Source organism: Clavelina lepadiformis, chromosome 1, assembly GCF_947623445.1.
Source record: "Clavelina lepadiformis chromosome 1, kaClaLepa1.1, whole genome shotgun sequence".
Lineage (NCBI taxonomy): Eukaryota > Metazoa > Chordata > Ascidiacea > Aplousobranchia > Clavelinidae > Clavelina > Clavelina lepadiformis.
Window position 1 is genome coordinate 4,540,835 of NC_135240.1, and position 27,246 is coordinate 4,568,080.

The window sequence follows — 27,246 nt, forward strand, 5'->3', positions numbered from 1 at the left end:
GATTTACCGTTTATTTGCAGTTACAGTAAGGAAATAATCCAGAAAGTTGTCATTGCCATTCTTTTTAAAGCTACTATTTATTTTTTCGAGTGGGAGAAAATTGTAGCCTATTTGCGAGACTTTTGTCGTGGAAATGAATATTCAAGCATTTAAATAGGACAGCATATTTCTGTGAATTTATTCATTGATTATATCCTTTTTAGCTAAAGGCCAACAAATTCGGTCATTGAGTTAACAGAAAATTCTTAACTGACTTTTTCTCTTCGAAATATCGCATTTTGCACGCATTGTCGGCATGCAAAAATTGATTTTAGTTATTGAAGGTTTTATTGGACTTAGATCATTATTGGCTTTTTGAAAACTTATGCTGAGTCATGCTAAATCTGTGCTTCATACACCCGGAACAAATTTGCTATTACATAAATAGGTTGAGTCTACGACTTTTTGCCTCATAATTATGATTATATATAAATAATTAATCGGTGATTAATTTGATAACATAATAAACCTAGTGGAATTTTCAAACTAGAAACACGCTGATATACAATCAATGAACAGGAAAGAAGCGACGTTTATAGAATTAAAGAAGCGTGAAACGTGAAAGCTATGGGAGTTAAACTGTTAAACATGAAAAACGCAGCAAGTCGAAGCAGATGTAGCGAGCAAAACAATGTTCAAACCAGTGGTTTTCATCCTTTTTTGTGTAATGCTCTTATGCTTACTTTTCTACGAACACAATTGCTTCTTGCTATATACAATATGGGATCACGTGAATTGACCGTGAACAAATTCACCGGCGACAACTGGTAGTGGTCAACTGACCGGCAACAAATTGGCCAGCGATCAAATTAACCGTGACGTAAATTGGCCGGCGATCAAATTAACCGTCGATTCCCGATATGGTCGATATGGGATCGTACAATATGCTTAGAAATAACACCAAAAAAGAGAGAAGAATCAGAAACAAAGCAAGTACGACCTTATGCAATATTACGGCGTTAGATAACCGATACATCATCATAAAATCACAACTTGGAAGACCATAGAAACCGAAAACTCTTAAAAAATAAAATCGCTCTCCAACTACAAAAATTTGTCACAATTTCCCGCGTGGTGGACAGTATCGCTTTTGTTTAGAAGTACTAATCTTGATTTAGGCAATGTGAGATACATATAAATCATACTGACGCATTGAGACATAGATAAATAGTCAGTTTGCAGGTTAAGAAGCGGACATTTCTAACAAAGTCTTCTTATTAGCACAGATGCTGGAAAACAACCTGGGAACGTACTAAAAGGAGCGTTCGCTCGAAGTTATGCAGAGTAGGTTTCCAAATATAAAAACGAAAGTTGAAGTGTTTGTCAAAAAACAAGTTTATAAACTTCAATCAATAACTAGAAAATACTTTTGAAAGAAATGACGTAATGGTATTAAAATATACCACCAAGGTGGCTGCAAGTCTGTTTTGAAACTCACAATAAATTTTTGAGAAGATTTACGGGCGATCGCTTTTTCTAATTCTTCCCGTGTTGATATTGGTCAAGTGGACAAGTAGAAAAATTGTTGAAGCGTGGTACCAAAGGATCTACTTGCTTTTTAACGACTTCTTCAGCCTCCATATCAACATGTTCAAGGTGTACAACCTTATCAGAGAGACGCTGATGCACTTCTTTCATTGTTGGTCGGTCATCTGGGTTCTGTTTCCAACACTCAGTGATGACGTCACGAAGTAAAGTGACGATTTCAATGTGTCTTTCATCTCTAAGTGTGTCCAACAAATCTTTGATGTCGTTCATGTCAGGTCGTCTTCCGTCTTTGATGGCTTGGAGATGTGATTGCTTAGTGCCGTCGATCAGCGGATACTGGCGCACGACAAAGGTGAATACGAGCATACCAAAGCTGTAAACGTCTGTTCTTCGAGTGGGGGAAGCACCGGAATTTTTAAGCTTCTCAGGAGCAGCAAAGTATTGTGTAAATGCGCCACCGTCATAACAGGTCGTTGGCTGGCCACTTTGGTCTACGAAAACGGCTCCACCAAAGTCGATGAGTTTGCACGTCCCATCTTTTGAAAGCAGGACATTCTCAGGCTTGATATCGCCATGCACAATATCTGGGTCGCTGTTGCAATGATGGTGAAGGAAGGAGAGACCGCATGCGACGTCACTGCAAAACTTTAGCATGACAGGTGGTGATACGTTGATGCTTGTGTTGTGGATCATGCTGGCCAGGCTACCACCGGGCATGTACTCCATGACAATGGCGTACTTCCCGTCATGGATGGTTTGGCCGTAGACGCAAATCACGTGGGGGTGCTTTGCTATTGTCAGCATCCTGATTTCCTTCTGCAATCTGCAAACAATAATTTTTTTTATACAGCATGGGTGGAAGTTTTTTTATTTAAGAAAACTTGTTGGAAAATATACCAATTGCAGATTGAAATATTTTTCATTAATATTTAATGCTAATATAGGGTTATCCCCCAAAAATATCTCAATTTTTATGACGTATTTATTAGTGATAATGGCGTCACGACTGAGCTGACTGGTAAGATGTTTGTTGTTTGATTTATATTTGGTTGTGTTTCGCATAACAAACGACCTTTTCTGTCGGTGATGAGCAGGTATAGCGTATTGTGTTTGTTTTACAGCGAGCATAGCATTAGCATAGCATAGCGAGCGAGCATACATTTATTAGCTTGCACTTCCTGCTTCTTGATAAGTTAGAGTTAACTGACAGATTCAAAATGCTCTTATGAAGCTGAAGTATATGTTTGAAGCTTTATGTTAACATACGTATTGCGTACAACATGCTGCATCCGTATTCAAATCAAACACCAAGAATAACTGGCGTGTCAAACTGTAATTCATGATCATTTTTGCGTAATAATAACGTAATACTACCTGACCGCTCTACTGTATGTCACAACCTTGGACAAAATTTGGCAACAACCTTTGTACCAATAAATAAGTTTGCCTACTTCTTTTGCATATTTACAGTGCGAACAACTTATTTGTAACACAAGTCGCACAACTAAGTTTTTAACCGTAAAGAATTTTGTACTAGACCCACATACTTGAATAAATCATCATGTACATTGATTGGTGTGTTCCGGAACTTTAGAGCCACTGCTGTTAGAGAATAATCAAAAGCAAGAAAAACCTTGCCACAGCCCCCTTGTCCAAGGTACGCCGATTTCCCGGTTACGATAAACACCTTAGATGGGTCATAATAACGGGGTTCCTGAAGAATGTTAGAAAAAAATTAAGTGTCGTTTTGAAATCATAACTGTTACAAGATATCTTTGTGTAAACGAAAGCACTACTTCATGATTTATTTGGGAAGGTCATATTCTAGTAAAAAAAAATTTAACCGATTTCGTAAGTTTCGAGTAAAAAATAATCAAACATTCAACCGGTTAAAGCTGTAGCCAAACTTGTGGTGCAGAGAGCGGTCTAGTTAGATAAGCTGCGTTAATTAAAGCATTATAGCTACACCAATTGTGAAATTTGGCAGTTTATTGTCAGTAAGATAGCTAGTTACCATAATTTGTTTTTTGCAACTGGCAACTTTGCGTTGTGCGTTTGCTATTTCCTGTATAAACAAAAATTTGTGAAAGTTATATGATAAGGCAATAATAAAGACGAACTTTTTTACAAACGAAAATAATAAAAACTAAAAAATGCACTATTTCACCAAAATGAGTTTGTTTTTGAGAAAAATGTCTTTCTCTTCTTGCATCAATTTTTCACATTCCTCCCATAAATTGAGATCCTTGTTTTCTTTGACAAACTCAAGAACTTCCAGACGTGCTCTATCAGCTGCCTTTTGCAAAACTTCATCACTCACGTGTCTATCACCAATGGCCTTGAAATAAAATTATAAGTTGAAATCGCAGTCATGTGAGTATCATGTGCTTTAATTTTATACAAGTCATGTTTTGTCAATCCGTCAATGTTACATGTCAATTTTAGCAATTAAAAATGTCCTAAAAACTTTGGGAAAAAGTCGAACAAAACCTCCACAAAACAAATTACAGATGAACACAGTGCAGAAATAAAACGGAAGTTTATGAAGTCACCGACCAAAGTAAATTATATTGAAGTATATATTTAAAGATAATTCAGCAGTTGGATCCCGGGGATTTTAATCAATAAGTAACATTTGATTAATGTCTTTATGCAATCTTGCTAATATGTAGATAAATTTGAAAAACTGCAATGTACAATCGCAATCCAATAACAACTGAGCGTAAGCTTTGCCTCCGCTATGACAAGCCAATCTGAAGCCTGTTAAAATTGTGGTGTATTGCCGGTTTTATAAACGAAAAAATTATTGGCGACTATCTTTGTATTACAATTGGAGTGTTGCAACAATGGCCACAGAGACTTTTATATTTCGCAGAATTTTTGATGATTTCACAAAGATTTTATGTCCGAGAAGGCATTTTTCTGTGATAGGATTATGTTTTAAGTTTTATTTGTTTTCACTGATTTTCTGTTTTTTTCATACGATTTTATTGCCTATCAATCTATATTTACGTCTCATAGTTTAAGTACTTTTTGTATTGATCTTCGATAAAGGAGTCCAGCTTCTTTCAAAATTTTTGAATTCTTTTCTTTTACCTGAAAGAATGGAAATATGTAGTTGTTAGTATTCAACTTCAACATAATAAAGATTTTTTGCCTTTTGCAGAAATGTTTTTTTGTATTTATAATTTTTTTTATAGAAACTAATGATTATTTCTGGTGTCCAATAAAACTACAACCAATTGTATTCGAGAGTTGAAAATTTCCCCAAATATAATTTTATGTGATCTAGGCCAAAAACTTTATGCGGGCAAGCGCCATTAGCGCCACCTATTGTGTTGGGTTTGTACAACACTAATGTTTTTGTGCCTGTTAGCATTAACGACACTTGCTGCAGGTAGATGGTTCTGGTGAAAAGTGCCAATTCAGGCCAAAAATGACAAAATTATGGGTAAATACAATCTCTGTTATCTGACTACGTTCACTGTACTCACCATTGGTAAGTCGTCAACACTGCCTTCCTCCATGGAGTTGATAAACGTTAAAAACTGACAAGATGGAAAAGTATCGGAAAAGTATGTGCTTCCAATCTGGAGAATTCAAAATATAATCTTGATGATGTGTTCAATGAAATGAAAATGTGATAATGTGTTGTGTCCACATTACTCGTGGATTGACAGAAAACCTCGATTTTATTTTTGTAGAAAGCGACTGTAGTTGAACATTTCGAATGCGATCTAACATGGCATGATAGTTTGTCACCAAGTTTATAGGTTGGCCCCCAGTCGTAGGTGATTCCTTCAAATTGACGTAAGCTGCAAAACAAACATACGCGTCACTTGGTTCTCGTTTGTGCGCTTGTTTAACAAGTTATTATCTTTTCGATTTTGTTAAAGTAAACAGACGTACCTTCCATCAGATCTGTAGTAAACAAAAGCATTGTCTTGCAATCTTACACCGTAAGAGAACTGATCTTTATGTTGAATTTCAAATGTACTGTGACGACCATTTATGTTCAAGCATCCACAAAATGAGCATTTTAACTTCTCGCGGCTTCTGTTAATAAAAAAAGCGTTTTGAGATTTAAATCAATTTAAAATTTATCAGCTATCTTAATTGTTTTTGAAACATAAACATTGAGATACTGAAAGCATAAAACATATAGCCTACTCATTTTAAAATATTTGAAATAGTATGCTAAATCAATACCACAGAATCACTCGTATAATATACATATCATACCCGGTTAGGTGTGGAAATGGAATTTGAAGAACTTTGAAGGATGGCGAAAAACAGTTGTTCATCTCTATCTACGGAAAAATGTTAAATCGTTTTTTTAATCATAGCTAATGCATATTTGCATACGTCATTTGTGTTACATAATAATGATTATCTTTATGTAAAGGTATTTAAAGACACTCACAGTATTGTAATCAGTCTTTAAGCACAACGGTATGGGAATCACAACGTTAGCAGAAAAGTGAGAAATTGTATCACATTCCTAAGCCTCTAAAATGATAATTTCCTATTGAACAATGATGAAAAACTTTACTGAATTATCAGGTTACTTGTAAAATCTACACAACATATAGCGCTTCTTTACAAAACAACACCATTTCACGTGAAAACATAAATCGTGTATAGCTGATAAACCAACAAACAATATATACAAACTCTGTTGCCATGAAAATAAGCAACGAGCTAAACAAAAGTAATAGTTACAATATAATGTAACAATTACTATTACAAGCAAAATATATACAATAATAGTTCTGAGTTACAAATTTAAACAAACATCATTTTAAAAAAGCACAAATTTTAAACCAATGCCACCATTAAAGATTAAATTGTTGAGCTAATATTTTTAAACATACAGTTATGAATAAACATACACATATACGGGAATATATTGTTTTGATAATTTGACCTAACACCGGTCTCTTTGTTAATCTCTATACAGTATGATGAAATACAGCAATGAGTAAAATGGGATCTTGTCATTGTATCTAAGCAGGATATTAATTAGGAATAACGTCATGTGTTACAGATCTATACAAATGAAATGATTTGAAACACAATGAAAAGCTTATACAGCGTAAAAGTTGAAATGTTAATATTAACGTCACCATTTTTGAAAAAAACAACGTATTAAAATACTTAGAGATTAGACTGTACGTAGCTGTACTGCACATTATATACAGTACATTATTACATTATCATTATTACATTACAGTACTTTACAGTATGTGCTGGTACGTAACTGGATGCACAGTTATGAATACAACTAATACAGTATCATAATAAGGCATCAAAAGTTAAAGTTTGATATAAAGTACAAGTAACGTTTAATAGGAAACAATTAGATAGAACGTTGTAGTTTCAATATTTGATAGACAATATCCAGAAAACCATCCAATAATTATCAACCAAATCACTCACTTATCCGTAATCATACGTAACATTCGATCAATTTTAGTCGATTCGATCTATATAGCATGCGAAGATGGAAAAAATCAAGGGTACTTGGGTGTTTAAACAGCCTTTTCTAGTCCGATATCTGTAGAAACTTCAAAAAGACAAGTCTTAGAAACGACAAAGCTTAGATTTTTGCAAGATTTGTTTTGCAATGTTGTTGGTCATTTCGAAAGTTACTTGATGACTGTTGGTGGAAAGCAATGGTGATAGAGTGTCGCACACTTCCATCAATGTTGGCTTTTGAGAAGCATCACTCTGCAAGCATTCCATCATGAGATCATGCAAAGGCGCCAGGAGATCATCATCATCTGCATGTATTTGGTTTAGTTAAAATAGATTATTTCTGATTTGTATATATATGTAGTTCGCATGCTTGCTATTTTATCAATTGCATTACAGTTAAAAGGTACCATACCAGAAGGGTTACTTTAAGGTTAAACAGTTTTACTTCATAGAGCACCATACCTTGTCGACCATTATCTAACATCATTTTCATCATGTGGCCAAAGCTATGCACCAGCTCACTTTCATTTGATTGTTTCAAATACATGACATCCTCTCCTGCGATACAAACCAACTTGCATTGTAGATCAAGAGACAGCCTTATATTGTGCAGAGATCGTCCTCTTTTGAAATCAACCATTAGGCGACAATTGCGGTTGAACAAGTACATGAGACCAGCGACTATGTCGAGAAGGAACTGCAATTTTAACACCGTTGGTATTGCAACATCATTCTCATCATTTAATAGGTCATATAGGCTGCCACAGGGCATGTGCTCCATGAGAACACCCATTTTGTCCGGCCAAGTTGTGTATCCAAACACACGTGCTATGTTTGGATGAGTTAGTTCCTCTCCGACAGCAACTGCATTAAGGAGCCTAAAAGCAATGCAAAAGGTTGTTACGATTTACAACAAATATTTATGCATTTTCACAAAATACTCAAATTTGCTTACTGCTCAAATCCTGGTTCATTTTTGTTGATTTTAAGAATTAAGAAAGTAATTTTCCCAAAAACACTTGATCTGATACTTTTATAATTTTCATTCATTTCTGTTTCTGACAAAATTATGGGTAACTCATGTGATGGATGGAAAGTTGCCTGTCTCCAATTTTCCTTTAGACACAAAAATAATACACAATTTCATTAAATAACATAATAATTTAATTGATTGTCTGTTTGTTGTTTGTCACCTCTGAAACTTGTTGCGAAATTTTATTAACTTTTTCCAACACCTGTAAAAATATTAAAAAAGATGCAGTTAAGCAAAACAAAAACAAAGCAAAACAAAAACGCAATTTACAATACCTCGGTAAATTTATTATATTCATCAAATGTGATGGAATCTTGCAAAAAAGGTTTTTCGAGATAATTCCCAATAAATTCCCTTTTTTGCCGCTGCTGAACTTTGAAACTCTTCGTCATGGTTCTTTCAAGCACATCAAAAACTTTTTCCTTGTTCTCTGGTATATTCATGGCCTGGAAAAGTTTTAAAGTAGTTTTAGTAATTTTATGTAAATCAAAGTGTGGTCACTAACATTTCAAACCACAAAAAGAAAAACACTAAAATAAAACCGTTCGAAGCGTTCGAAGGCAACAGTTGCCTATACAATATGAATATACAAATGAATTGATTTTCTTAACACCAGATACGGAATAAGTTTAATAAATACACATTTGTTGCTTCAATACGAAAAACTTTTTGCAATTGGAAATCACCAGCACCCAACGTCACAATGCCTGGAACAAATTTGGCGTCACAATGACATTGTTAATTGTATTTATCCTGCTATTGTGTTTGTGCTATTATGTTTGTTCGTTTCAAAGTTATCTCGGACCCTTGCTTGTAATTCACGCTTTGGATGAACCAGTGGTCGCGTTCAGACACTTTGAAAACCGGTTCTAAGAATATATTTGGGTAGAACTTCATGCCATACATGCCAGCACTTTAATGCTTAAACAATTACCCAAAGTATTTTATAGCATTCGCATTCAAAACGTTGGCACCGTCACTAATTTGTTAGCAAGTGACCCATTTCCGGTTTCACTTGACGTCGGACATGTTTTGTTTCTCTGGTCATTGTTTCCGTTATACCAGAGAGAGCTTACTTCCGGTTGGAAGGATTTCGATCCCGAACCGTTCTACAGGGTCATTGACACCTGATTGTTTGTTTGTTCAGTTTGTTGATCATTAACGTTGAAACGCACAAAATGGATGCAGATGGTTGAATTAAAAGATATTTTTAGACCGCAGTAAAACTATAATGTTATGTGGTGAATAAAATATGACTGCTTAGAGACTAAATGTTAGGCATAATTTTCGCTCCGCAAATTAATGGTGAAAAATAAACATCACGTTACGCAACACTGACCACGTCAGATGACCAGAACCATGTTATGGCGGTTCGATATCAACGCTTTGTTTCTTGACCTGATAACAATGGTCAATGAGGTTGGTGACTGATATGATGATGACGAAACAAAGGAGCCCAGTTGTCGTCATAATATCGTCATTTACTTAATATTGTCGCTATTTTTAAAATCTAACTTATATATGTTTTGAAAATGGTGAATATTAGATCGTTGAACATCGGCATCTACAATTCTAGAAAGTTCTTAATACTTTATATGCTCGTCTATTAATCATTTGCAACAAGTGTCACTGAAACAAAACTCTTCAGCATTCATGAAAGCTTCTATGACATTTACAAAAAATATATTTATAAGCAATCAAAGTAGCAGTTGGACGCACGTTTCACAAAACATAAATTTGCCAAACTGATGTTCGCAAAAAAGTGGGATTGAAAATATCTTTAACTGGAAAATTATTTAATTAACATCAGTTACCATAATTTGTTTTTTGCAACTGGCAACTTTGCGTTGTGCGTTTGCTACTTCCTGTATAAACAAAAATTTGTGAAAGTTACATGATAGGGCAATAATAAAGATGAAATTTTTTACAAACGAAAATAATAAAAACTAAAAAATTCACTATTTCACCAAAATGAGTTTGATTTTGAGAAAAATGTCTTTCTTCTCTTGCGTCATCAATTTTTCACATTCCTCCCATAAATCGAGATCCTTGTTTTCTTTGACAAACAGAAAAACTTCCAGACGTGCTCTATCAGCTGCCTTTTGCAAAACTTCATCGCTCACGTGTCTATCACAAATGGCCTTGAAATAAAATTATAAGTTGAAATCGAAGCCATGTGAGTATCATGTACTTTAGTTTTATGCAAGTCATGTTTTGTCAATCAGTCAATGTTACATGTCAATTTTAGCAATTAAAAATGTCGCTAAAATTTGGAAAAAAGTCAAACAAAACCTCCACACAAAAATTACAGATGAACACAGAAATAAAGCGGAGGCAATGAAGTCACGGAACAAAGTAAATGATATTAAAGTGTATATTTGAGGATAATTCAGCAGTTTTTTGGATCCCGGTGATATTAATCAATAAGTTACATTTGATTAATGTCTTTATGCAATTCTTGCTAATATGTAGATAAATTTGAAAAACTGCAATGTACAATCGCAATCCAATAACAACTGAACGTAACTTGCCTCCCCTATGACAAGCCAATCTAATGCTTGTTAAAAGTGTGGTGTATTGCCGGTTTTATAAACGCAAAAATTATTGGCGACTATCTTTGTATTACAAGTGGAGAGTTGCATCAATGGCCACAGAGACTTTCATATTTCGCAGAATTTTGGATGATTTCACAAAGATTTTAAATCCGAGAGGGCATTATTCTGTGATAGCATTATATTTCAAGTTTTGATTATTGTGATTGATTTTCTGTTTTTTCATACAAGTTTATTTCCTATCAATCTCTATTTACATCTCATAGTTTAAGTACCTTTTGTATTGATCTTCGATAAAGGATTCCTACTTGTTTTAAAGTATTTGAGTTCTTTACTTTTACCTGAAAGAATGGAAACAGTTGTTAGTGTTCAACTTCAACATAATAAAGATTTTTTTGTTTTTTGCAAAAATGTTTTTTTTTGTATTTATCATTTTTTTTAAACAAACTGATGTTTATTTCTGATGTCGAATAAAACTACAACCAACTGTATTCGAGAGTTGAAAATTTGTAGTTTTCAGATAAAGTTATTTATTACGACTCTTTGTCTCTTTGACTCTTTCTTCTCAGTTCTGATAAAAGCTTTCTTAATTACAATTAAACTTACCGGAGTAAAAATTTCTATTTTAGTTAACTAAATCAATACAAATATATGCTATGGTAGTAAAAGGCCTTTCTAGGTAAAGGTAATTTTGATTAAGTTTATATTTTAATTACCATAGAAAGTTCGATACTCAAATCACCAAATAGTTCATCTTGACAGCTTCGCAATTCCTTTCGAAATTCCCAAATTTAAGAAAATCAAAAGCTTAAATCATCACTCCATCAACCATATCACGGATTCGTTTAAATTTGAAATGAATTTGAAAACTTGAAGACATTCTTTGAACAATAGTTGTTTAAAGCAACAGAGAACTTTGTTTTGAGAAAAATTCAAGTGAAATATAAAATTCTTTGTAATTGGCTTAAATGTGCAAGTTGTTCAAAAAATAACAAGATATGAAGATAAAAACGAATTGATTTTCTTAACACAATATATATGGAAAAAGCTCAATAAATATACATTTGTTGCTTTAACACGAAAATTTTTTACAATTGGAAATCACAAGTGCTCAACGTCACAATGCCTGGAACAAGTTTGGCGTCACAATGACATTGTTAATTGTAATTATCCTGCTACTATGTTTGTGCAATTATGTTTGTTCGTTTCAAAGTTATCTCGGACACTTGCTTGTAATTCACGCTTTGGATGAACCAGTGGTCGCGTTCAAACACTTTGAAAACCGGTTCTAAGAATATATTTGGGTAAAACTTCATGCCATACATGCCAGCACTTTAATGCTTAAACAATTACACAAAGTATTTTATAGCATTCGCCTTCAAAGCGTTGGCACCGTCACTAATTTGTTAGCAAGTGAACCATTTCCGGTTTCACTTGACGTCGGACATGTTTTGTTTCTCTGGTCATTGTTTCCGTTGTACCAGAGAGAGCTTACTTCCGGTTGGAAGGATTTCGACCCCGACCCCGTTCTACAGGGTCATTGACACTCTTTTGTTTGTTCAGTTTGTTGATCATTAACGTTGAAACGCACAAAATGGATGCAGATGGTTGAATTAAAAACAATATTTTTAGATCGCAGTAAAACTATAATGTTATGTGGTGAATAAAATATGACTGCTTAGAGACTAAACGAAAGGCATAATTTTCGCTCCGCAAATTAATGGTGAAAAATAAACAACAAGTTACGCAACACTGAGCACGTCAGATGACCAGAACCATGTTATGGCGGTTCGATATCAACGCTTTGTTTCTTGACCTGATAACAATGGTCAATGAGGTTGGTGACTAATGAGATGATGACGAAACAAAGGAGCCCAGTTGTCGTCATAATATCGTCATTTACTTAATATTGTCGCTATTTTTAAAATCTAACTTATATATGTTTTGAAAATGATGAAAATTAAATCGTTCCTCTGGGGAACCCTCTGGGGTCGATGGCCGCTTCACCACATGGGCTATACACGGTCGACCAACCCATAATAACGCATCTTTGCTTCCCAACAACTACTTTATTGCGCCTTTGTCTCTGTTGTGTACAAATTTTTATTTTTCAAATAAATTTTATTTATTAACTTTCGTTGTCAGTGTAAAGTGGATTTCACTGACTTTTTTCTTGAAAGTTCCGGCAAAAGGTTGGTTAGTTACTGTTAAACTTTATAGACTAAAAAATTTTTGCAATTAACTATTTTAATACAAATATATGCTACGGTAAAACATATATGCTACGGTATATGCTACTGCCTGTCTAGTTTAAGACAACTGTGGTTAAGTTTATTCTATAAATACCTCAAAACTTGCTTGCAAAACGTCGCTTGAAAAAAAGAGTCTTAAGTGATTTCTTGCCATTCGCGCGTGGTCTTCCTAAATTTAAGAAAATCAAAAGAAGAAGTCAACATTCTATCAACCATATAATGGTCGCGTTTAAATTACAAATGAATTTGAAAACTTGAAGCTATATTTTACACAATAGTTGTTTAAAATAACTGTTTGTTTTGAGAAAAATTCCAGCTAAATATAAAAGTCTTAGTAATTGTCTTAAATGTGCAAATTGTTCAAAAAATAACAAGATATGAAGATAAAACTGAATTGATTTTCCTAACACCATATATGGAATAAGACTAATTAATACACATTTTTTGCTTCAATACGAAAAACTTTTTGCAATTGGAATCCACCAGCGCCCAACGTCACAATGCCTGGAACAAATTTGGCGTCACAATGACGTTGTTAATTGTAATTATCCTTCTACTGTGTTTGTGCTATTATGTTTGTTCGTTTCAAAGTTATCTCGGACCCTTGCTTGTAATTTACGCTTTGGATCGCTCGTTTTACATACATGCCAGCATTGTAATGCTTAAACAATTACCCAAAGTATTTTATAGCATTCGCATTCATAGCGTTGGCACCGTCACTAATTTGTTAGCAAGTGACTTTTTTCCGGTTACACTTGACGTCAGACATGTTTTGTTTCTCTGGTCATTGTTTCCGATTGGAAGGATTTCAAACGCGACCCCGTTCTACAGGGTCATTGACACTCGTTTGTTTGTTCAGTTTGTTAATCATTAACGTTGAAACGCACAAAATAGATGCAGATGGTTGAATTAAAATAACAGTTTTTAGACCGCAGTAAAACTATAATGTTATGTGGTGAATAAAATATGACTGCTTAGAGACTAAATGTTAGGCATAATTTTCGCTCCGCAAATTAATGGTGATAAATAAACAACACGTTACGCAACACTGACCACGTCAGATGACCAGAACCATGTTATGGCGGTTCGATATCAACGCTTTGTTTCTTGACCTGATAACAATGGTCAATGAGGTTGGTGACTAATGAGATGATGACGAAACAAAGGAGCCCAGTTGTCGTCATAATATCGTCATTTACTTAATATTGTCGCTATTTTTAAAATCTAACTTATATATGTTTTGAAAATGATGAAAATTAAATCGTTCCTCTGGGGAACCCTCTGGGGTCGATGGCCGCTTCACCACATGGGCTATACACGGTCGACCAACCCATAATAACGCATCTTTGCTTCCCAACAACTACTTTATTGCGCCTTTGTCTCTGTTGTGTACAAATTTTTATTTTTCAAATAAATTTTATTTATTAACTTTCGTTGTCAGTGTAAAGTGGATTTCACTGACTTTTTTCTTGAAAGTTCCGGCAAAAGGTTGGTTAGTTACTGTTAAACTTTATAGACTAAAAAATTTTTGCAATTAACTATTTTAATACAAATATATGCTACGGTAAAACATATATGCTACGGTATATGCTACTGCCTGTCTAGTTTAAGACAACTGTGGTTAAGTTTATTCTATAAATACCTCAAAACTTGCTTGCAAAACGTCGCTTGAAAAAAAGAGTCTTAAGTGATTTCTTGCCATTCGCGCGTGGACTTCCTAAATTTAAGAAAATCAAAAGAAGAAGTCAACATTCTATCAACCATATAATGGTCGCGTTTAGATTACAAATGAATTTGAAAACTTGAAGCTATATTTTACACAATAGTTGTTTAAAATAACTGTTTGTTTTGAGAAAAATTCCAGCTAAATATAAAAGTCTTAGTAATTGTCTTAAATGTGCAAATTGTTCAAAAAATAACAAGATATGAAGATAAAACTGAATTGATTTTCCTAACACCATATATGGAATAAGACTAATTAATACACATTTTTTGCTTCAATACGAAAAACTTTTTGCAATTGGAATCCACCAGCGCCCAACGTCACAATGCCTGGAACAAATTTGGCGTCACAATGACGTTGTTAATTGTAATTATCCTTCTACTGTGTTTGTGCTATTATGTTTGTTCGTTTCAAAGTTATCTCGGACCCTTGCTTGCAATTTACGCTTTGGATCGCTCGTTTTACATACATGCCAGCATTGTAATGTTTAAACAATTACCCAAAGTATTTTATAGCATTCGCATTCATAGCGTTGGCACCGTCACTAATTTGTTAGCAAGTGACTTTTTTCCGGTTACACTTGACGTCAGACATGTTTTGTTTCTCTGGTCATTGTTTCCGATTGGAAGGATTTCAAACGCGACCCCGTTCTACAGGGTCATTGACACTCGTTTGTTTGTTCAGTTTCTTAATCATTAACGTTGAAACGCACAAAATAGATGCAGATGGTTGAATTAAAATAACAGTTTTTAGACCGCAGTAAAACTATAATGTTATGTGGTGAATAAAATATGACTGCTTAGAGACTAAATGTTAGGCATAATTTTCGCTCCGCAAATTAATGGTGATAAATAAACAACACGTTACGCAACACTGACCACGTCAGATGACCAGAACCATGTTATGGCGGTTCGATATCAACGCTTTGTTTCTTGACCTGATAACAATGGTCAATGAGGTTGGTGACTAATGAGATGATGACGAAACAAAGGAGCCCAGTTGTCGTCATAATATCGTCATTTACTTAATATTGTCGCTATTTTTAAAATCTAACTTATATATGTTTTGAAAATGATGAAAATTAAATCGTTCCTCTGGGGAACCCTCTGGGGTCGATGGCCGCTTCACCACATGGGCTATACACGGTCGACCAACCCATAATAACGCATCTTTGCTTCCCAACAACTACTTTATTGCGCCTTTGTCTCTGTTGTGTACAAATTTTTATTTTTCAAATAAATTTTATTTATTAACTTTCGTTGTCAGTGTAAAGTGGATTTCACTGACTTTTTTCTTGAAAGTTCCGGCAAAAGGTTGGTTAGTTACTGTTAAACTTTATAGACTAAAAAATTTTTGCAATTAACTATTTTAATACAAATATATGCTACGGTAAAACATATATGCTACGGTATATGCTACTGCCTGTCTAGTTTAAGACAACTGTGGTTAAGTTTATTCTATAAATACCTCAAAACTTGCTTGCAAAACGTCGCTTGAAAAAAAGAGTCTTAAGTGATTTCTTGCCATTCGCGCGTGGTCTTCCTAAATTTAAGAAAATCAAAAGAAGAAGTCAACATTCTATCAACCATATAATGGTCGCGTTTAAATTACAAATGAATTTGAAAACTTGAAGCTATATTTTACACAATAGTTGTTTAAAATAACTGTTTGTTTTGAGAAAAATTCCAGCTAAATATAAAAGTCTTAGTAATTGTCTTAAATGTGCAAATTGTTCAAAAAATAACAAGATATGAAGATAAAACTGAATTGATTTTCCTAACACCATATATGGAATAAGACTAATTAATACACATTTTTTGCTTCAATACGAAAAACTTTTTGCAATTGGAATCCACCAGCGCCCAACGTCACAATGCCTGGAACAAATTTGGCGTCACAATGACGTTGTTAATTGTAATTATCCTTCTACTGTGTTTGTGCTATTATGTTTGTTCGTTTCAAAGTTATCTCGGACCCTTGCTTGTAATTTACGCTTTGGATCGCTCGTTTTACATACATGCCAGCATTGTAATGCTTAAACAATTACCCAAAGTATTTTATAGCATTCGCATTCATAGCGTTGGCACCGTCACTAATTTGTTAGCAAGTGACTTTTTTCCGGTTACACTTGACGTCAGACATGTTTTGTTTCTCTGGTCATTGTTTCCGATTGGAAGGATTTCAAACGCGACCCCGTTCTACAGGGTCATTGACACTCGTTTGTTTGTTCAGTTTGTTAATCATTAACGTTGAAACGCACAAAATAGATGCAGATGGTTGAATTAAAATAACAGTTTTTAGACCGCAGTAAAACTATAATGTTATGTGGTGAATAAAATATGACTGCTTAGAGACTAAATGTTAGGCATAATTTTCGCTCCGCAAATTAATGGTGATAAATAAACAACACGTTACGCAACACTGACCACGTCAGATGACCAGAACCATGTTATGGCGGTTCGATATCAACGCTTTGTTTCTTGACCTGATAACAATGGTCAATGAGGTTGGTGACTAATGAGATGATGACGAAACAAAGGAGCCCAGTTGTCGTCATAATATCGTCATTTGCTTAACATTGTGGCTATTTTTAAAATCTAACTTATATATGTTTTGAAAATGATGAAAATTAAATCGTTCCTCTGGGGAACCCTCTGGGGTCGATGGCCGCTTCACCACATGGGCTATACACGGTCGACCAACCCATAATAACGCATCGTTGCTTCCCAGCAACTCATTTATTGCGCCATAATCTCAGTTGTGTACAAATTTTTATTTCTCAAATAAAGTTTATTTATTAACTTTCGTTGTCAGTGTAAAGTGACTTTCACTGACTTTTTCTTGAAAGTTCCGATAAAAGCTTGGTTAGTTACTGTTAAAGTTAATAGACTAAAAATTTTTTTGCAATTAACTAACTCAATACAAATATATGCTACGGTAAAACAGGCCTGTCTAGTTTAAGACAACTGTGGTAAAGTTTAATGTTTAAATACCTCAAAACGTTTGCAGCTTGAAAAAGAAAAGTGTGGTTCTTCTAAACTTGGTATTGGCCTGTGGTATTCCTAAATTTAAGAAAATCAAAAGCAGAAGTCAACATTCTATCAACCATATAATGGTCGCGTTTAAATTACAAATGAATTTGAAAACTTCATATTATATATTTCATAAGATATATTTTTTCCACAATAGTTGTTCAAAATAACTGTTTGTTTTGAGAAAAATTCAAGCTAAATATAAAAGTCTTAGTAATTGGCTTAAATGTGCAAGTTGTCCAAAAAATAACAAGATATGAAGATAAAACTGAATTGATTTTCCTAACACCATATATGGAATAAGACTAATTAATACACTTTTGTTGCTTCAACACGAAAAACTTTTTGCAATTGGAATCCACCAGCGCCCAACGTCACAATGCCTGGAACAAATTTGGCGCCACAATAACGTTGCTAATTATATATATCCTACTACTGTGTTTGTGCAATTATGTTTGTTCGTTTTACATACATGCCAGCACTGCAATGCTTAAACAATTACACAAACTATTTTATAGCATTCGCCTTCAAAGCGTTGGCACCGTCAATAATTTGTTAGCAAGTGACCCATTTCCGGTTTCACTTGACGTCGGACAAGTTTTGTTTCGCTGGTCATTGTTTCCGTTATACCAGAGAGAGCTTACTTCCGGTTGGAAGGATTTCGACCCCGACCCCGTTCTACAGGGTCATTGACACTCGTTTGTTTGTTCAGTTTCTTAATCATTAACGTTGAAACGCACAAAATAGATGCAGATGGTTGAATTAAAATAACAGTTTTTAGACCGCAGTAAAACTATAATGTTATGTGGTGAATAGGATATGACTGCTTAGAGACTAAATGTTAGGCATAATTTTCACTCCGCAAATTAATGGTGAAAAATAAACAACATGTTACGCAACACTGAGCACGTCATATGTCCAGAACCATATTATGGCGGTTCGATATCAACGCTTTGTTCCTTAACCTGATAACAATGGTCAATGAGGCTGGTGACTGATGAGATTATGACGAAACAAACGATCTCAGTTGTCGTCATAATATCGTCATTTGCTTAACATTGTCGCTATTTTTAAAATCTAACTTATATATGTTTTGAAAATGATAAATATTAAATCATTGAACATCGGCATCCACAATTCTAGAAAGTTCTTAATACTTTATATGCTCGTCTATTAATCATTTGCAACAGGTGTCACTGAAACAGAACGCTTCAGTATTCATGAAAGCTTCTATAACATTTACAACAAATATATTTTAAAAAACAATCAAAGTAGCAGTCGGACGAACGTTTCACAAAACATAAATTTGCAAAACTGATGTTCCAAAAAAGTGGGAGGGGAAATATTTTTAATTGCTAGGAAGAGCGTCAAAACGAGAAGTGGTTTTTACAAAACAGCGAAAGCGCAAGCGACGTTCTTTTATCATCGACGATCGAGAACGTGAACGAGTTTCTTCTCTAACGAGCTGTTGTCCAGCTCTTGGTTTGCACGCAACAGACATTTGTTTGTGCGCTTACAATATCGTCACGTGACAAAGGTGTAGCGGACAAACGTTTTGAAAATTCAGTCAACTAAATTTAACGACTATTTCAATCATTTTATTAAGCAGGCGACTTATTTCAAATTCAAGCGGAAACTTAAGCAAAGATTTGTATTAAGTGGAGGGAACCCGGAGTGAAGCCAAACTTCATCCCACTTTCAGGCTTGTCTGTGTCTCACCCAGGCACAACCTGCGCACTCAGTGAGCGACGAACCCACAAACCCTCTGGGGTCGATGGCCGCTTTACCACATGAGCTATACACGGCCGACCAACCCATAATAACGCATCTTTGCTTCCCAACAACTACTTTATTGCGCCTTTGTCTCATTTGTGTACAAATTTTTAGTTCTCAGATAAAGTTATTTATTAACTTGCGTTGTCAGTGTAAAGTGACTTACACTGACTCTTTCTTGTCAGTTCCGATAGAATGTTAATCACAAGTAAAATTTGTATTTAAATAACTAAATCTATACAAATATATGCTATGGTAGTAGCTGGCTTGTTTAGATTAAAGCAATTGTGGTTAAGTTTATATTTTACATACCTCAGAGTTGTGAGAATAAGAACCCTTTCCTAACTCTTCCGGGTAAAGAGCCTAGCATGAAAAACAGAAATAAATTTAAGAAATGCAAAAGCATATGTTATCACTACATCAACTATATCAAGAGCGTGTTTAAAGTGCAACTAATTTGAAAAACTTGAAGATATTCTTTGTACAAGAGTTGTTTAAAGCAACTCTTTGTTTTGAGAAAAATTCAAGCTAAATATAAAAATCTTTGTACTTGGCTTAAATGTGCAAGTTGTTCAAAAAACAACAGGATATGAAGAAAAAACTGAATTGATTTTGTTAACAGCATATATGGAATAAGCTTAATAAATACACATTTGTTGCTTCAAAACAAAAAAACTCTTTTTCAATTGGAATCCACCAGTGCCCAACGTCACAATGCCCGGAACAAATTTGGCGTCACAATAACATTGTTAATTGTAACTATCCTGCTACTGTGTTTGTGCAATTATGTTTGTTCGTTTCAAAGTTATCTCGGACCCTTGCTTGTAATTCACGCTTTGGATGAACCAGTGGCCGCGTTCAAACACTTTGAAAACCGGTTCTAAGAATATATTTGGGTAGAACTTCATGCCATACATGCCAACACTTTAATGCTTAAACAATTACACAAACTATTTTATAGCATTCGCCTTCAAAGCGTTGGCACCGTCACTAATTTGTTAGCAAGTGACCCATTTCCGGTTTCACTTGACGTCGGACATGTTTTGTTTCTCTGGTCATTGTTTCCGTTATACCAGAGACAGCTTACTTCCGGTTGGAAGGATTTCGATCCCGAACCCGTCCTACAGGGTCTTTGGCACTTGTTTGTTTGTTATGTTTGTTAATAATTAACATTGAAACGCACAAAATGGATGCAGATGGTTGAATTAAAATAACAGTTTTTAGACCGCAGTAAAACTATAATGTTATGTGGTGAATAAAATATGACTGCTTAGAGACTAAATGTTAGGCATAATTTTCGCTCCGCAAATTAATGGTGAAAAATAAACAACACGTTACGCAACACTGAGCACGTCAGATGACCAGAACCATGTTATGGCGGTTCGATATCAACGCTTTGTTTCTTGACCTGATAACAATGGTCAATGAAGCCATTTGCTTAACATTGTGGCTATTTTTAAAATCTAACTTATATATACTTTGAAAATGATGAAAATTAAATCGTTCCTCTGGGGAACCCTCTGGGGTCGATGGCCGCTTCACCACATGGGCTATACACGGCCGACCAACCCATAATAACGCATCGTTGCTTCCCAGCAACTCATTTATTGCGCCATAATCTCAGTTGTGTACAAATTTTTATTTCTCAAATAAAGTTTATTTATTAACTTTCGTTGTCAGTGTAAAGTGACTTTCACTGACTTTTTCTTGAAAGTTCCGACAAAAGCTTGGTTAGTTACTGTTAAACTTTATAGACTAAAAAATTTTTTGCAATTAACTAACTCAATACAAATATATGCTACGGTAAAACAGGCCTGTCTAGTTTAAGACAACTGTGGTTAAGTTTAATGTTTAAATACCTCAAAACGTTTGCAGCTTGAAAAAGAAAAGTGTGGTTCTTCTAAACTTGGTATTGGCCTGTGGAATTCCTAAATTTAAGAAAATCAAAAGCAGAAGTCAACATTCTATCAACCATATAATGGTCGCGTTTAAATTACAAATGAATTTGAAAACTTCATATTATATATTTCATAAGATATATTTTTTCCACAATAGTTGTTCAAAATAACTGTTTGTTTTGAGAAAAATTCAAGCTAAATATAAAAGTCTTAGTAATTGGCTTAAATGTGCAAGTTGTCCAAAAAATAACAAGATATGAAGATAAAACTGAATTGATTTTCCTAACACCATATATGGAATAAGACTAATTAATACACTTTTGTTGCTTCAACACGAAAAACTTTTTGCAATTGGAAATCACCAGCGCCCAACGTCACAATGCCTGGAACAAGTTTGGCGCCACAATGACGTTGCTAATTATATATATCCTTCTACTGTGTTTGTGCAATTATGTTTGTTCGTTTTACATACATGCCAGCACTGCAATGCTTAAACAATTACACAAACTATTTTATAGCATTCGCCTTCAAAGCGTTGGCACCGTCACTAATTTGTTAGCAAGTGACCCATTTCCGGTTTCACTTGACGTCGGACATGTTTTGTTTCTCTGGTCATTGTTTCCGATTGGAAGGATTTCAAACGCGACCCCGTTCTACAGGGTCATTGACACTCGTTTGTTTGTTCAGTTTCTTAATCATTAACGTTGAAACGCACAAAATGGATGCAGATGGTTAAATTAAAATAACAGTTTTTAGACCGCAGTAAAACTATAATGTTATGTGGTGAATAGGATATGACTGCTTAGAGACTAAATGTTAGGCATAATTTTCGCTCCGCAAATTAATGGTGATAAATAAACAACACGTTACGCAACACTGAGCACGTCAGATGACCAGAACCATGTTATGGCGGTTCGATATCAACGCTTTGTTTCTTGACCTGATAACAATGGTGGGAGGGGAAATATTTTTAATTGCTAGGAAGAGCGTCAAAACGAGAAGGGGTTTTTACAAAACAGCGAAAACGCAAGCGACGTTCTTTTTTCATCAACGATCGAGGACGTGAACGAGTTTCTTCTCTAACGAGCTGTTGCCCAGCTCTTGGTTTGCACGCAACAGACATTTGTTTGTGCGCTTACAATATCGTCACGTGACAAAGGTGTAGCGGACAAACGTTTTGAAAATTCAGTCAACTAAATTTAACGACTATTTCAATCATTTTATTAAGCAGTCGACTAATTTCAAATTTAAGCAGAAGCTTAAGCAAAGATTTGTATTAAGTGGAGGGAACCCGGAGTGAAGCCAAACTTCATCCCACTTTCAGGCTTGTCTGTGTCTCACCCAGGCCCAACCTGCGCACTCAGTGAGCGACGAACCCACAAACCCTCTGGGGTCGATGGCCGCTTTACCACATGGGCTATACACGGCCGACCAACCCATAATAACGCATCTTTGCTTCTAAACAACTCCTTTCTTACTCCTTTATCTCAGTTGTGTACAAATTTTTAGTTCTCAGATAAAGTTATTTATTAACTTGCGTTGTCAGTGTAAAGTGACTTACACTGACTCTTTCTTGTCAGTTCCGATAGAATGTTAATCACAAGTAAAATTTGTATTTAAATAACTAAATCTATACAAATATATGCTATGGTAGTAGCTGGCTTGTTTAGATTAAAGCAATTGTGGTTAAGTTTATATTTTACATACCTCAGAGTTGTGAGAATAAGAACCCTTTCCTAACTCTTCCGGGTAAAGAGCCTAGCATGAAAAACAGAAATAAATTTAAGAAATGCAAAAGCATATGTTATCGCTACATCAACTATATCAAGAGCGTGTTTAAAGTACAACTAATTTGGAAAACTTAAAGATATTCTTTGTACAAGAGTTGTTTAAAGCAACTCTTTACTTTGAGAAAAATTCAAGCTAAATATAAATTTCTTTGTACTTGGCTCGTATGTGCAAGATGCTCAAAAAATTACAAGATATGAAAATATATATGAATTGATTTTCTTAACAGCATATATGGAATAAGCTTAATAAATACACATTTGTTGCTTCAACACGAAAAACTTTTTCATTTGGAATCCACCAGCGCCCAACGTCACAATGCCGGGAACAAATTTGGCGCCACAATGACATTGTTAATTATATTTATCCTGCTACTGTGTTTGTGCAATTATGTTTGTTCGTTTTAAAGTTATCTCGGACCCTTGCTTGTAATTCACGCTTTGGATGAACCAGTGGTCGCGTTCAGACACTTTGAAAACCGGTTCTAAGAATATATTTGGGTAGAACTTCATGCCATACATGCCAGCACTTTAATGCTTAAACAATTACACAAAGTATTTCATAGCATTCGCCTTCAAAGCGTTGGCACCGTCAATAATTTGTTAGCAAGTGACCCATTTCCGGTTTCACTTGACGTCAGACATGTTTTGTTTCTCTGGTCATTGTTTCCGTTATACCAGAGAGAGCTTACTTCCGGTTGGAAGGATTTCGACCCCGAACCCGTTCTACAGGGTCATTGACACTTGTTTGTTTGTTCAGTTTCTTAATCATTAACGTTGAAACGCACAAAATGGATGCAGATGGTTGAATTAAAAACAATATTTTTAGACTGCAGTAAAACTATAATGTTATGTGGTGAATAAAATATGACTGCTTAGAGACTAAACGAAAGGCATATTTTTCGCTCCGCAAAATAATGGTGAAACATAAACAACACGTTACGCAACACTGACCACGTCAGATGACCAGAACCATATTATGGCGGTTCGATAAAAACGCTTTGTTTCTTAACCTGATAACAATGGTCAATGAGGCTGGTGACTGATGTGATGATGACGAGATAAACGATCTCAGTTGTCGTCATAATATCGTCATTCGCTTAACATTGTAGTTATTTTTAAATTCTAACTTATATATGTTAATCATTGAACATCGGCATCCACAATTCTAGAAAGTTCTTAATACTTTATATGCCCGTCTATTAATCATTTGCAAGAGGTGTCACTGAAACAAAACTCTTCAGCATTCATGAAAGCTTCTATAACAATTACAACAAACCTATTTATAAGCAATCAAAGTAGCAGTTGGACGCACGTTTCACAAAACATAAATTTGCAAAAATGATGTTCGCAAAAAGTGGGAGGGAAAATATTTTTAATTGCTAGGAAGAGCGTCAAAACGAGAAGTGGTTTTTACAAAACAGCGAAAACGCAAGCGACCTTCTTTTTTCATCAACGATCGAGGACGTGAACGAGTTTCTTCTCTAACGAGCTGTTGCCCAGCTCTTGGTTTGCACGCAACAGACATTTGTTTGTGCGCTTACAATATCGTCACGTGACAAAGGTGAAGCGGACAAACGTTTTGAAAATTCAGTCAACTAAATTTAACGACTATTTCAATCATTTTATTAAGCAGTCGACTAATTTCAAATTCAAGCGGAAACTTAAGCGAAGATTTGGATTAAGTGGAGGGAACGCGGAGTGAAGCCAAACTTCATCCCATATTCAGGTTTGTCTGTGTCTCACCCAGGCACAACCTGCGCACTCAGTGAGCGACGAACCCACGAACCCTCTGGGGTCGATGGCCGCTTTACCACATGAGCTATACACGGCCGACCAACCCATAATAACGCATCTTTGCTTCCCAACAACTCCTTTATTACTCCTTTATCTCAGTTGTGTACAAATGTTTAGTTCTCAGATAAAGTTATTTATTAACTTGCGTTGTAAGTGTGCGTTGCAAGTGACTTACAGTGACTTTTTCTTGTCAGTTCCGATAAAAACTTTGTTAATCACAATTAAAAGTTCTATTTTAATTACAGTAATTAAATCAATACAAATTTATGCTATGGTAGTAATATGCCTGGTTAGTTTAAAGCAATTGTGGTTAAGTTTATATTTTAAGTACCGTTTGAATGGTGAGAATAGGACGAAACATTCTTTCTTGATCTTCTCGGTATGTCTCGGGATTGAAATCCTATTAAGAAAATCAAAAGCATAAGTCAACATTCTATCAACCATATCATGGACGCGTTTATATTGCAAACGAATTTGAAAAACTAGAAAATATTTTTTGAAAAACAGTTGTTTAATGCAACTATTTGTTTTGAGGAAAAATCAAGCTAAATATAAATTTTTAGTACTTGGCTTAAATGTGCAAGTTGTTTAAAAAATAACAAGACATGAAAATAAAATTGAATTGATTTTCTTAACACCTTACATGGAATAAGCTTAATTAATACACATTTGTTGCTTCAATACGAAAAACTTTTTGCAATTGGAAATCACCAGCACCCAACGTCACAATGCCTGGAACAAATTTGGCGTCACAATGACATTGTTAATTGTAACTATCCTGCTACTGTGTTTGTGCATTTATGTTTGTTCGTTTCAAAGTTATCTCGGACCCTTGCTTGTAATTCACGCTTTGGATGAACCAGTGGCCGCGTTCAAACACTTTGAAAACCGGTTCTAAGAATATAACTGGACTGAACTTCATGCCATACATGCCAACACTTTAATGACAAAACAATTACCCAAAGTATTTTATAGCATTCGCCTTCAAAGCGTTGGCACCGTCACTAATTTGTTAGCAAGTGACCCATTTCCGGTTTCACTTGACGTCGGACATGTTTTGTTTCGCTGGTCATTGTTTCCGTTATACCAGAGAGAGCTTACTTCCGGTTGGAAGGATTTCGACCCCGACCCCGTACTACAGGGTCATTGACACTTGTTTGTTTGTTCAGTTTGTTGATCATTAACGTTGAAACGCACAAAATGGATGCAGATGGTTGAATTAAAAACAATATTTTTAGACCGCAGTAAAACTATAATGTTATGTGGTGAATAAAATATGACTGCTTAGAGACTAAATGTTAGACATAATTTTCGCTCCGCAAAATAATGGTGAAAAATAAACAACACGATACGCAACACTGACCACGTCAGATGTCCAGAACCATATTATGGCGGTTCGATATCAACGCTTTGTTTCTTGACCTGATAACAATGGTCAATGAGGCTGGTGACTAATGAGATGATGACGACACAAACGAGCCCAGTTGTCGTCATAATATCGTCATTTGTTTAACATTGTGGCTAACTTTTAAAATCTAACCAATATATGTTTTGAAAATGATGAATATTAAATCGTTGAACATCGGCATCCACAATTCTAGAAAGTTCTTAATACTTTATATGCTCGTCTATTAATCATTTGCAACAAGTGTCACCGAAACAGATCGCTTCAGCATTCATGAAAGCTTCTATGACATTTACAACAAATCTATTTATAAGCAATCAAAGTAGCGGTTGGACGTACGTTGGACACACTGACTCTTTCTTGTCAGTTCCAACAGATTGTTAATCACAAGTAAAATTTTATTTTAATTAACTAAATTAAAACATATGTATGCCATGGTAGCAACAGGCCTGGTTAGTTTAAAGCAATTGTGGTTAAGTTTATTATTTAATTACCATCTTTTTTTTTTGTTTTGGATAAAAAGTCTCCCTCTCTCTTGATCTCTTCGAAATTTCCCGTGGAGTTCCTATTATTAAGAGTATTATTAAGAGTATTATTAAGAGTATTTAAGAAATTCAAAAGCATAAGTCATCATTCTATCAACCATATCATGGTCGCGTTTGAATTGCAAATTAGTTTGAAAAACTAGAAACATTCTTTGAACAATAGTTGTTTAAAGTAACTATTTATTTTGAGGGAGTTTCAAGCTAAATATAAATGACTTTCTGCTTACCTTAAATGTGCAAGTTGTTCAAAAAATAACAAGATATTCTGATAAAAAGAATTGATTTTCTTAACACCTTACATGGAATAAGCTAAATAAATACAAATTTGTTGCTTCAAAACGAAAAACTTTTTGCAATTGGAAATCACCAGCGCCCAACGTCACAATGCCCGGAACAAATTTGGCGCCACAATGACATTGTTTATTGTAATTATCCTACTACTAT

The 27,246-nt window shown here is 34.8% G+C and overlaps 2 protein-coding genes across 5 annotated transcripts; both read right to left on the reverse strand.

Annotated features, from left to right (window-relative positions):
* Positions 1-424: 424 nt before the first annotated feature.
* LOC143461095 (uncharacterized) lies at positions 425-6,077 on the reverse strand. 2 transcript variants are annotated; one of them, XM_076958872.1, is made up of 10 exons: positions 5,951-6,077; positions 5,770-5,837; positions 5,437-5,583; positions 5,213-5,342; positions 5,022-5,117; positions 4,558-4,623; positions 3,695-3,865; positions 3,542-3,592; positions 3,075-3,241; positions 425-2,350 (listed from the first exon to the last, which is right to left on the reverse strand). In XM_076958872.1, exons 2-10 carry the CDS (start codon positions 5,829-5,831, stop codon positions 1,516-1,518), a joined length of 1,725 nt encoding a protein of 574 aa, XP_076814987.1. In that variant the 5' UTR covers positions 5,832-5,837; positions 5,951-6,077; the 3' UTR covers positions 425-1,515. The 2 variants fall into 2 exon arrangements, with proteins under 2 accessions (XP_076814987.1, XP_076814994.1); XM_076958879.1 differs by having other exon boundaries at positions 5,770-5,833; positions 5,951-6,053.
* LOC143461077 (uncharacterized) lies at positions 6,056-27,113 on the reverse strand. Of its 3 annotated transcripts, XM_076958843.1 has the most exons (18): positions 27,030-27,113; positions 26,752-26,822; positions 25,184-25,252; positions 22,976-23,026; positions 21,230-21,298; positions 19,683-19,733; positions 17,559-17,627; positions 16,033-16,107; positions 14,485-14,559; positions 12,937-13,011; positions 10,866-10,931; positions 10,006-10,179; positions 9,853-9,903; positions 8,314-8,484; positions 8,199-8,240; positions 7,961-8,121; positions 7,468-7,883; positions 6,056-7,310 (listed from the first exon to the last, which is right to left on the reverse strand). In XM_076958843.1, exons 2-18 carry the CDS (start codon positions 26,752-26,754, stop codon positions 7,111-7,113), a joined length of 1,818 nt encoding a protein of 605 aa, XP_076814958.1. In that variant the 5' UTR covers positions 26,755-26,822; positions 27,030-27,113; the 3' UTR covers positions 6,056-7,110. The 3 variants fall into 3 exon arrangements, with proteins under 3 accessions (XP_076814958.1, XP_076814975.1, XP_076814967.1); XM_076958860.1 differs by lacking the exon at positions 14,485-14,559; XM_076958852.1 differs by lacking the exon at positions 9,853-9,903.
* Between the last annotated feature and the right edge of the window lie 133 nt (positions 27,114-27,246).

What these genes read in the sequence shown, in the direction of transcription:
- LOC143461095 (XM_076958872.1), bottom strand. Translation starts at nt 5,831, where the DNA reads ATGAACAACTGTTTTTCGCCATCCTTCAAAGTTCTTCAAATTCCATTT. An exon ending in TCTACAAAAATAAAATCGAG is followed by an intron (nt 5,118 to 5,212) that starts GTTTTCTGTCAA and finishes TGAATTCTCCAG; the next exon opens with ATTGGAAGCACATACTTTTC. An exon ending in GTTGCAAAAAACAAATTATG is followed by an intron (nt 3,242 to 3,541) that starts GTAACTAGCTAT and finishes AACATTCTTCAG; the next exon opens with GAACCCCGTTATTATGACCC.
- LOC143461077 (XM_076958843.1), bottom strand. An exon ending in CTATTCTCACCATTCAAACG is followed by an intron (nt 23,027 to 25,183) that starts GTACTTAAAATA and finishes TTTTCATGCTAG; the next exon opens with GCTCTTTACCCGGAAGAGTT. An exon ending in TTTCGCAACAAGTTTCAGAG is followed by an intron (nt 8,122 to 8,198) that starts GTGACAAACAAC and finishes TTGTGTCTAAAG; the next exon opens with GAAAATTGGAGACAGGCAAC.